Genomic DNA, 11820 nt, shown 5'->3' on the forward strand with positions numbered 1-11820 from the left:
TGGAGGGCCCGCGCTCCTTCTGGAGTCTCCCCTCAGCCCTCCGCCTCCTCCCCTCCCTGCCCCCCTGTTTTGGCCGCAAGATAGGACTTGCTTTTTGGAAAACCCTAGTTCTTCTCTGGAGATGCGTCTGCTCCAGCATTTGCAGCAAAAGACTTGGACACTCCGGAGTTTGCGTGGCTTATTTGGGAGGCTTCGCAGGGAGCGTGCTGAAGGCATTGTCTCATTTCCGACACCTGCTTTGCGAATTGGCCTGGACTGGATAGAAAAAACTACATGTATTTAGAAAATACACTCTAGTACCACATATACAGGCTTCCTTTCTCTTTGTCCCCCAAGCACACACTCACAAACACACTCACTCACACACACACACTCACAGGTTGGGGCTGTGTGCCTGCCTGCCTTCCTCTTTGATACAAGTGACGTGGTTAGATAGCAGTTTCAAAGAAGGCTGGTTCTCACCTGTGTTCTGGGAGGGACAGAACCATCTAGAACTGACAGTATACTTTGTTCTCCATCCTCAGATTCAGCCATCTCTGTGCACATCCTGTAAAAGCATGGTTCTTTATTCACTCATATATTTGTTCAACAAATATTAACTCTTCATTTGTGGGTTCTGGACCCCTTTGACAATCTGATGGAATCCGGCCGCACTCCTGATGCACGATCTTGAATCACTCAGCGGTGGTTTACAGTGTCCGTCCTGAGCCTCACAGACCCAAGAGGCCTTCCAGGAGTCCAGAAGTCTGGGGTCCTTCGGAGCCAGATCCCTCAGTCCCCCAAACCCAACTCCCTTCTCAGATCTCGTCTCAGAGAGCAGTCCCCTGGGCCACGCTCCTGGCTCTTTCGGGGTTACCCATCTCGTCTTAGACACTCCCCCACTTCTCTCTGTGACACCGTGTCCCTGGGAGGGGGGACTTCTGAACCGCAGCTGGCCACGCCTGCTCCAGGCCCCTGCAGCCCCCCAGCAGGTATCATTACTGCATAAGAGACCCATCATTCTGCATTAATCTGGGATTCATCATGATAGCCATGACCATAATTAATTTATTTGGTATTAATGTGGATGAAATATGTACTGTCCTTTCAGGGGAAATCAGGCTGCCTATAAGCATTAGTTAAAAGGACCATTAAAATCAAACCTTCCCCAGATCCATTAGGCGAAGCCTTTCATCCTGAAGAAGATAAAGTTCTGCTGTGTGAAATGTCATGAATAATTAGGTTGATTGCTGTTTTAAACTCTGCCCCTGCCTCCCCAACCCCTCCCGCCTCCCTGCTGAGCGGGGAAGGCTCACCTGCAGTGGGGCACCCCCTTCATTGCCCACGTCTACACTGGCCGCAGATTCCCCTCTGGCCTCTACGGCCACTGGTGTGGCTCTATGTCTACGGCCAGAATGGGGAGAGGGGGCTAAATGACCGCACTGGACTATATTTTCAATGTGTCTGCTTCTCCTCCCTTCCTGGCCTCGGCCCAGGGTGGCAGCAGGTGCCTTCCTCCTGCCTCTGTCCTGGTCCAGAAAGGTGTAGACAGGGAGAGGTCTGAAGCAGCATTTTTCAAACTGAGGTCTGCAGACTCCCTGCCCCGAGTGGCACAGGGGTGTGAAAATGCAGATTGCTGGGCCCACTCCAGATCACCCTGTCTCCGGGGCTGTGCATGGGAAGGGGCTCCGGGGGCTTTGGTGTGCCAGTCGGAGGGGCAAGGCAGGAGAGAGAAACCCTTGGGAGAGCCCTGCCCTCCTGCCGAAGTGAGATTTCTCCAGAGCTCCAGTGTGGACATTGGCACCTGTGGGCCCAGGTGGATTCCTCCTGTGGGAGCACGTGAAGAGGTGTTTTGCTGGATGCTGTAAGCACAAAGCCCATGGACACATGCAGTTGCCCTGTGGGGCTGGTCCTCTAGGCCTGACCATAAAGTTGAAGGAACCAGGAGGCGGAGGGTGGAGCAGGCTGCTCAGAGGGACTTAGAAACTCCTACAACCCTGGGTGAATTGATGGGGTGTTCATCAGGCAATTTGGAGCCCTGGGTTGTCAGCCTCGGAAAAGGCCCCGGAGACTTGAGTTCTGATCCAGCCCCTTCCTTTTGTGGTTCAAGAGCCCAGAGCACAAAGCAATCAGGCTGGTTGGAGGCAGAGGGGACCAGATGGCAAGCACTGGGTGACCCAGGGGTTGATGCCCATGGACATGCTGGAATGGTGGGATGGGAGAGGGGCCAATGGGAAGTCGGGGGAAGCCACATACCCCCTGTGCTCTAACCCTTTCTTGCTCCCCTGACAGGCGCTTCGGCACAAAATGCACGGCCTGCCAGCAGGGCATCCCCCCGACCCAGGTGGTCCGCAAGGCGCAGGACTTCGTCTACCACCTGCACTGCTTCGCCTGCATCATCTGTAACCGGCAGCTGGCCACAGGGGACGAGTTCTACCTCATGGAGGACGGGCGACTGGTGTGCAAGGAGGACTATGAGACGGCCAAGCAGAACGGTAACCAGCACTGCCCTGCACGGTCCTTCCTCCAGGCCTCGTTCAGGCCGGGCTCTCTGCCTGAGGCATCCTTCTGCCTGAGTCCCAGCTGTCCTGCCTCCTCTGAGAAGCCTTCCCAGATTTCTACAGGGAGAGTTAATTCTCAACCGCCCCATTAATCAGGTCATGGCTCCTGAGAGCACCCTGTCTCCCTTACTAGCTGGTGGGCTCAGAGGCAGCCAGGGACCTTGTGCTCATCATCTTGCCTGGGGCAGGGTGGGGAGGGTGTTCTGTCTACACTGGACGCTTGGGGTTGCGCCTTAGTCCTGTATATCGGGGTGCCCTTTGACCTCAGCACCCCCACACCTCACAGGCTTCATCAGCAAGAGCCCTCGCACTGGCCCCAGGTACCCTTATGACGGTCCGCTGGTGTTTCAGTGAGCTGTGCTCTATTTCCTTCTCAGACTGCGGGGCTTCTCGAGGGCAGGGACTCAGGGGGGATGACTCCTGTGTCTCCTGAGGCCCTGGATGTGGGAGCAAGCGTTCGGCCACTCTCCACAGGCAGGGAGACTCCAGCTGAACCCTAGGGCTGCCCACCTGCCCACCACCCTTCCCCAGACCACCCGAGGGCCACTGGCCACAGTCTGCAGCAGACACCCCTAGCACAGGCAGAGGCTGGTGTCAGGCCCCAGCGCACAGCAGCCTCCCCTGCAAAGCCTGCCTGCACAGGCGCAGCCCCGGCAGCAGCTGCTGCTGCCCTCCAGTGCCATGCTCTTGGGCAGCCCCGGGCCTTTCCCGGGCCCGGACAGGGATCAGATCCCCCAGTCCCCCCCAACTCCCCTCAGGAAGGCCCAGTCCAGCTCCCCCCTCCTGCAGCCCTGCCTCGGGCTCCACATGCACAGCTGGGTCCACAGGTGTGTGCCCTCCGCCCTGGCTCCAAATTCGGCAGTTGGCCAGACTCAACCAGGAACTCTCAGGCGCACAAACTCACAAAACATCAGGGTCGTTTGCCTTTGACTAGAATTTTTATCAATTCAGGGTGTTCCTGCGGAAAGTCGCCCTCGTTGATAGCTCTGGGCTTGATGAAAGAATTTCACGTATCTCCTTCCAGATCTTTCCTGGGCCCACACACATATGTTAGATGGATCTGATCAATACGTGGCGAAATTAGTTTTTCTCTAAATAAATGCAGTTTACAATCCAGCGTGTGTGGTGGTGGGGAGGCCCTTTTGGGGTGGCAGCGGGAGCCGAGCTTGGCTCTGGGGGGAGGTGCGAAGGGTGGCGCTGCAGGGGTGTCCGCGTCAGGGGCTCCAACTCTCTTCTCCTACCACCCCCACAGCTCTGGCCTTTCAGGGTGAACAGGCCTTCGGTCGGTCTCCTCCTCTTCCCAGGGCCTCTGCAAGCGCATTCCCAGGCTCTTTGCCTTAATGTATTAATCTGCTGTGGTTCCTTAAAACTCACTCGATGCTGTTGCTTTGGAGTCAATTATGATGTCACAGAAGATTAGGGCGTCTTGTCAGGGATAAACCATCAAAGCAGATGGACTCAGAGATCCAAGCTGCCTTTGGAGCTCTGATGCCCTTCACCAGAGATACTAAGAACACATGGCTTCCCCCGGGGCCCGCGGCAGTTTCTCATTGTCCAAGGCTCCTTTAGACCCTGAACATTCGCAGCCTGGCATCCGCTGCTGCTGTGGATGGTTCAAGAGAAGCTGAGACTAACCGGGGAGGCAAGAATGACATAGTGGGGCTAACACTTTCATCATGGATTATTTGCACCATAGCAGACCTCTGGAGGACAAAGGACAGACACTGGATTTGGCATCAGAGCCTGGTGGGCATCTCTGTTCAGCTGCTCACTAACTGGAGGGTCCCCTGGCAAGTTGTGTAACTAGTGGAACCTTGGCTTCTCAGCTCTGCTATTATCTCGGGGGGATAATAGCACCTGTCACATAGGGCTGTTTCCTGAGGTTTAAATAGGCCGATGCTTGTGCAATGGGATTTTAAATGCGGGTGAGAGCAGCGTGGAAGTGGAATGCAAACAGGGAGATGAGCTCTGCTTTAGGTTTCCAAGTAGCTGAAGGTTACACGGTATTTCTGATGTGTTCCTCCCGCTCCTGGCTGCCAGCAAGGCAGGGGCCCCTCCATCCTGTGAAATCTGGGTGATCCGCGATGTCTGCTGTGGGGCATCCCGCTCCGTCTTCTTATGTTTTAATTCCTGCCTGCTAATCCAAACCCTCTTTCAGGCTTACAGTTCCCTCCCTTGTGCTACACAAAGGATCTAATATCAGCTATTTGGACCTTGGTGTGAATGATTTTGTTCATTTGTTACATCTCCTTGGATATTTGCATTTTCAATATAATGAGGTTGCATTTTATGCCAGGGACCAGGGCTAGGAGACCCTGCATAATTCAAAACTAACATATTTTAAGACTAATTTCCCCATAGGAATTAATATAAAAAGTAGGGGGGGATGTTTTCTGGGAGCACATAAATCCATAAGCCGTGAAGTGTATCTTTGCCTTAATGTTACTTTTTATTTTCTCAGCACTATCTCTAATACTGTGCAGAAGGCTCTCTCCTAAATTAACAGCCCAGGGTATCATGGTCTTGCTTGGCCTTCCTCATAGTGTTTTATCACATTTAACTTCCGTACCAAAGTTATTGATTTTTGGGTACATTTTTCAGCACGAGCACTGCCACCACTACTTAATGAATACTTGGATGACATTGTTATAGGATATAAAAAAGATTTTAAATTATAATAACAGTGAATGTTAAAATAACAGCATAATGGTCTCCATAGTCTCAAGAAGAAAGTCCTGTGCACAGAGACAGCCGTGTGGAACCAGTGGGCCACCAACTCAGGACGACAGGTGTGTGGCCCAGTGGCGCTGCCATCTGGCTGTGGTGAAAACAATTTCTAATTCACTAGGCCAATCTCTTTTGAAATTAAGCAATTCTTGATGAATTAAACTTCTTTTGGTGGTTTCATTATTCCAAAGTTTATATATGAAGACTGTAGAGGTATTTTCAAAGTGCAGTATTTCATATTTGCATCAAACGCTGTCACGCTATAATCTCTGTAAATATGGGCTGAAGGGACTGATTCCTTCTAACAGAATTTAAAGTGAAGAATGTTGGAGGTCTTCCTCGGTGTCTGCTGCAGCGGCTCTGGAACCCTTCTGCTTTGGTTCCAGGACTCCAGGAGGGAACTGGGTGGCAGGGGTGCAAGGATGACAGTGGCTTTCCTGAAGAAGGAAACAGCTGGAGGAGAAGAGAGGACTTGGGCCTCGTCCCCTCTCCGCTGTGTGCGTGACCAGTGCAGACTCGGGCTGCACGTGACTTAATTCCTACAACATGCTTCCCCCTCAAGGCAGGCGATGTTGCCCAGGCTTCAGAGTGGGGAAGTAACTTGCCCATGTCACTCACTCAAGAATGTTGAACCCAGGTCTTCTGACTCCAAGAAAAACCCTTTAGAATTGTCCTGATGATCATATGCATGTAGAGCTCTCAGATACATATGTGCTCTCCAGGCACATAGGAGGCACTTAATAAGTGTTGGCTGTTATTATTGCTGTTCCTCAGAGAGGGTTTTCTTGAATGGAAAGGAAGGAGAAAAGAAAGAGAGAAAGGTAGGAATGTAGCAGAGGCAGTTTAAACGACACACATAGAGGAGCCCAGAGAACGTAGAGAGCCAGGATGACAGTTGTTGGCTTGACTCCTGGTGACCGCAGGGGTTGGAGAATGCAGAGAACGGAAGTCTGAGTGCTGGGAGAGGACACGACCACTGACCCCTGGCTCTGTGCTCCTGAACCAGCCAGGTGCCTCTCCCTGTGCCTGACTCTGCCTGAGAACAAACCAGCCTTTGACTAATAGGAACTTGAGGCTTGTCTGCATAGAATTCATTGAAGACTGTTGATCAGGCAGCATGTTGTCCTAAACACTCTTCAGTTTTTTTCAAAAGTTTTGGCTATGATCTACAGTAAGAAACTCATTTTACGTTTCAACTCAGCACACATATTCATACAGCAAGCACTCAACAAGTTTCATGAAACAATACTTGCCTTCATCTATCCCATCCCATCCCATCCCTCCATCCCATCCCATCCCATCCCATCCCTCCATCCCATCCCATCCCATCCCATCCCTCCATCCCATCCCACTCCACCCCATCCCTCCATCCCATCCCATCCCTCCATCCCATCCCATCCCTCCATCCCATCCCATCCCTCCATCCCATCCCATCCCATCCCTCCATCCCATCCCACCCCACCCCATCCCTCCATCCCATCCCATCCCTCCATCCCATCCCATCCCTCCATTCCATCCCACCCCACCCCATCCCTCCATCCCATCCCATCCCACCCCATCCCTCCATCCCATCCCATCCCACCCCACCCCACCCCATCTCATCCCATCCCACCCCACCCCACCCCATCCCATCCCATCCATCTTATTTTCCTCATTTAGTTTTTGATCCACTAAATTGACTTTACAACCCACTAGTGGGTTTTGACCCATAATTTATGAACATTGCTTAGACGACTAGTGAGTGTGCAGGTCACCCCTACTCTGAGTCCAGGGAGGCCATGGCAAAGGCAATGAGGCCATGAGTGGGACCAGGGGAAAATGGGACCTCCTGAAGGGAGGAGGGGCAGGGGCATCTGGGGCAGTCCAGAGCACAGATTTCATTCTGGCTTGTTCACCTTCACAGCCCTGGTAATAACTCACGAGGATGTCCATCCAGAGTGTCGTGACAGGGAAATGCATGGAATTGTACACCTTCGGTCTGATGGCAGCCCCGTGTATCTGGGCTGGCAGGGGACGGGAGAGGCAGGAGCTGCGGGAAGAAGTGGGGCAGTGGTCCTCACTTTTCAGTGCTTCGAGAAGGCCTGTGGTGTGGGAGTGGGCTCCATGGGTGTTGGGACTGCTCCCCTCTGATGTTCCCCATTCCTCCCCACTGCTCTGCCCATAGCGGGCAGGATTACCTGAGGGAAGGGGGATGAGACCCCGCTGCTTCAGACAGGCCAAGCCCAGTGAGAACTGGTTCTCATTGCAGACGACTCAGAGGCCGGAGCTAAGCGGCCCCGGACCACCATCACAGCGAAGCAGCTGGAGACGTTAAAGAATGCCTACAAGAACTCCCCCAAGCCCGCCCGACACGTGAGGGAGCAACTTTCCTCGGAGACGGGCCTGGACATGAGGGTCGTCCAGGTGAGACACCAGCTACCCCAGGCTCCAGGACTCCTTTGCTGGCTAGGGTCCCGGGCCCAGGCCACTCCTGACAGGCCTGGGGCCAGAGCAGGGATGGAGGGTGTCCTGGGCCGGTCACTGCGCACAAGGGAGGCTTAGGGAGCGATAACGGTGTCACCTCATCAGCGCTGTCACTGATCCCCTTGGAGAGTTGGACTCAGGGCCATGATCCCAGGAATTTTCCAGAATCAGAGACAGATTTCTGATGCCCAGGCAGAGGGAGTAGTGGGCATGTCACACTCCTGGCCCTGACATCTCCTGAGGCTTCAGTCCCTGTCTCCAGCCACCTGTCGTGGGGACCTCGGGGCTTTGGGTTGGTGGTGGACACCCCGAGTGTGTCCCTGTGCTTGTGTGGCAGGTTTGGTTTCAGAACAGAAGGGCCAAGGAGAAGCGCCTGAAGAAGGACGCGGGGCGGCATCGCTGGGGCCAGTTCTACAAGAGCGTCAAGAGGAGCCGGGGAGGCAGCAAGCAGGAGAAGGAGAGCTCTGCCGAGGACTGTGGGGTTAGTGACAGTGAGCTGAGCTTCCGAGGTGAGCAGGGCTGGAGGGGTGAGGCCGAGGCCTTAGGAAAGGCCCCTGGGAAACAGTAACCCTTGACACTCAGGAGGGATCTTTCTTGAGGCCTTGACAACTCCCTCCTGAACACGTGTTCTTCCCTGCGACTTGCAGTAAAGGATGGGGGAAATGGTAGTGACCCTTCAAGATGGGACAAGGAGTAGAGAACAAGAGAGCTCTGCTGCTGAGAGTGGAAGCTGGGTTCCGGGGACCACAGGCCCCAAGGCCTCCCCTCCTCTCCTGCTGACTGGGGGCTCCCTCACCAGCCCGTGTAGCTGTGAACAGATAGCTGTCTTAGCCTCGTGCCCCTGGCCCCCTTTTGCATTTCTGCCCTTTGCAGGGGCACTGGCCTCCCTCCTGTGATCCCCTAGAGTGACCCCGTTCTCCCCTCGTGGTGGTGGGGAGGACATGCTCAACAGGCCCTCGGCCCTGGGAACTGAGTCCTGTGAGTGCATGTGAGGTGGGGACTGGGCTCATTTCTGAAATCCCTTCCCCTACTGCTCACTCATCCTGTCCCCTGCACATAAGCTTTGCAGCATGCGCTACGCTCAAATTTGTGCATCAGCAAAATTGCAAATTACTGCATGTTTTGGATCTTTGGGTTGTTTGCAAATAGCCGTAACTGTTCTCATTTGTTGAGTGCTCAAATGTGGAAGGTCTTCTGTTGTCGGGGGAAGGGAAGAGTACTGAGCTGGGGCTCAGAAATCTGGTTTCCAGTTGTGGCTCTGTCAAATGGATTCACTTCTCTTGAGCCTCAGTTTCCCCATCTATAAATGGGGAATAACCACATCCTTGCCCATCTCACAGTGTTGTTATGGAGATCAGTGAACACAACTGACTATGGATGTGTTTGGGGAAAGCTCAGCACATTTTTACACTTGGAAGACATGACTGTCCCCACAGTGGCTCCCACAGAGGGCCCTGGTCATACGGGATGATGGGAATAGGCAAAAGGCCAAATAATGGCCCTTTACAGAGGAGCTGAGCCTTCATCTTCCCGCCCCCTGTACGGGGCATGAGCTCCCTTCCCCGCTTTTCATGTTCATGGGTGACCCGGGGGCAGGCCTAGGGCAGGTTGTCAGCAGGGATCAGGTGTTGAAGTCTAGTCTGCAGAGGCCTTGATAGGAATTGATGCCCAGGCCCAGGTGGGAATAGAAAAGGAAGTGTGTGGGGCAGAGGATGGAACAAGCCGCCTGCCAGGAGCATGATGCCCTGAGAGGATGGTAGCTCAGCCTAGAGCTCTGCCCTGTGAGGCCCTGGGGAGAGCTCAAGGGCCTCATGCTCACCTTCAAGGCCTCTTGGCGGGGTTGGGAGAGCCACTTAATCTCATTTGAGCTGCTGAAATCGACGTCTGGAAGATACAGGATTACGTCTTGTTTTGTAGCTCCTTTCTGTTGAGTGCAAGTGGGTCCCCAGGTTGACATATCATTGGTGTCTCCAGGTAATTATATAATCCTTTATTTCTTAAGACTAAAACTGCTCACCTCTGTTAGAGAGATGAATTCTTCCAGGTGCAAAGATTCCATTAGATCCCCTTAATGAAATTCTTCAAGAAACAAGAAGGTCCGTTTGCCTTAATCAAGTCAATACTTGGTCCCTAGTGAAGAGCTTATTTGATAGAGAAACCAAGTCCTTTGATATTGAACTGCTTTTCCAGGTAGACCAGGAGGATTTGGTACACATATCTAAGAGTGGTCCTCAGCTCTCCTTACATGTGGGCCTGCCTATTTCCCAACCAACTAAACCAAACACTTTTCATAGCTTGAGAGCTTTCAGATTAAATCTTGTCAACACGTAATTTCCATGTGATGTGGCTAACACATGACCCACCAAGCCCCAGGCATTCATATTCCTCAGTATAGCTAGAGTATCATAGCACATCAGCCACATGGGACCAACAAGCTCATCAAACATTTGCCCAGCCTTCTGGGACCTGGGCGTTTAGTCTTTGCAGGTGTTCCTTCTGTTTTTCCCCTTGATGTGGGTCAGTCTCTGGATGTCAGGCTGATATGCTGGTGTCTGACTCATGCTTGGCAGCAAGGCAGCTGCCATGCTGTGGCTTCCTTCCCGGGCATGTGTATTCCTAGGTTGTGAAGAGCAGGGGACCACCAGAGTCATGGCAGCTGACAATAAATCTCCGTTCTTTTGTCCACAGAGGATCAAATTCTCTCAGAACTTGGCCACACCAATAGGATTTATGGCAACGTGGGGGACGTTACAGGCGGACAGTTAATGAATGGGAGCTTCTCCATGGACGGGACAGGACAATCCTATCAGGACTTGAGGGATGGGAGCCCCTATGGAATCCCCCAGTCTCCATCCTCCATATCGTCCCTGCCATCCCACGCTCCTTTGCTCAATGGGCTGGATTACACGGTGGACAGTAATTTGGGCATCATTGCGCATGCAGGGCAGGGAGTAAGCCAGACGCTGAGAGCCATGGCTGGGGGACCCACCTCTGACATCTCCACAGGAAGCAGTGTAGGCTATCCCGACTTTCCAACTAGCCCAGCCTCTTGGCTTGATGAAATGGATCATCCTCCTTTTTAAACATCTCTCCTCCCCAAACTACCAGTCCTTCTGGCTTGAGAGAATATCTTCAAGGTCAAAGGAGACTTTCCTTTCAAGGATCACAATGCACCAATGTGAATTTCCATTATTTTCAATGGAAGTCCTTTGCTGATCCCTAGGAGGTTGCGAGACTGCACTAGGGCGTTGTTTTCCTGGGGAAGTGGTGGGAGAGCAGCCTCCTCTTAGAACACAGCACAGGGGCGTGGAGCCTGGCGCGCTAGGGTGCTGGCTTGTTGGCTCCCTCCCCCGCCCTGCTTACAGGCTTTGGCTGCCCGGTGCTTGGTGGCACGAGGTGACTGTCAGGCCACCCTGGCCTCTGGGAGCTCTGCTCTGACTGGTGTGTCTCCTGAGATGCCTCCCGAACCACTGCTGTCACCAGAACTGAGATTCCCAAAGTAGAGGCATCACATCCCTTGAGTGTAACAAAGTGATTTCTGGACCACCGTTATTGAACTCTTAATTTTCAAAATAAAAAAGTCACTTATTAAAGGTCCGTGAAAACTTTGATGGCCAGTCTGATACTGAAAACATACTCCCCCCGCTTTTCTTTTTTCTCTGTGAAAAATAAGACTTCGTCCCTATCCAGAAGTACAAGCCAGAGAATATTTGTCAGTTTTGGTTTCTAAGAAATCCCATCCATATCACTGAATCCCTGATGGCAAGAAGTGGTTTTCATTGCAGGTGACTCTGAGGCTGGAGCTGAGTGGCCCGTGGTGCACAATGTGCCTTTTTAATTTGCTCGTATCATTTATTCCAGAAGACAGGCTGTGGGTTACAAAATGATCAAAGCTAAAACACGGAGAGAACAGAACGACAATCAGTGAAAATGTTTGTAGACACCTTTGGATTCCAGACTTGCAGTCTGTTTAGCCAAATCAGCAGATACCAGTCTCCCAGATTTCACCGTCCGGTAGGGTGAAAGGATGCTGTGAGTCTGTTTTGAGGGAGTTGGTTTAGCCGAGTTTGCAAGCCCACCCCCACCTGCA

At 52.7% G+C, this 11820-nt stretch overlaps 1 protein-coding gene across 1 annotated transcript in view; it reads left to right on the forward strand.

Annotated features, from left to right (window-relative positions):
• Positions 1-11339, forward strand: part of LHX4 (LIM homeobox 4) — a 43381-nt gene extending 32042 nt beyond the window's left edge. The window contains exons 3-6 of the mRNA XM_008543656.2: positions 2272-2474; positions 7516-7670; positions 8068-8239; positions 10419-11339. Of these exons, the coding sequence (XP_008541878.1) occupies positions 2272-2474; positions 7516-7670; positions 8068-8239; positions 10419-10813 (925 nt within the window). The 3' untranslated portion in view covers positions 10814-11339. The remainder of the gene's footprint in view (positions 1-2271; positions 2475-7515; positions 7671-8067; positions 8240-10418) is intronic.
• The last annotated feature ends 481 nt before the right edge of the window (positions 11340-11820 follow it).

Source organism: Equus przewalskii, chromosome 23, assembly GCF_037783145.1.
Source record: "Equus przewalskii isolate Varuska chromosome 23, EquPr2, whole genome shotgun sequence".
In the NCBI taxonomy this organism is placed as follows: Eukaryota; Metazoa; Chordata; class Mammalia; order Perissodactyla; family Equidae; genus Equus; species Equus przewalskii.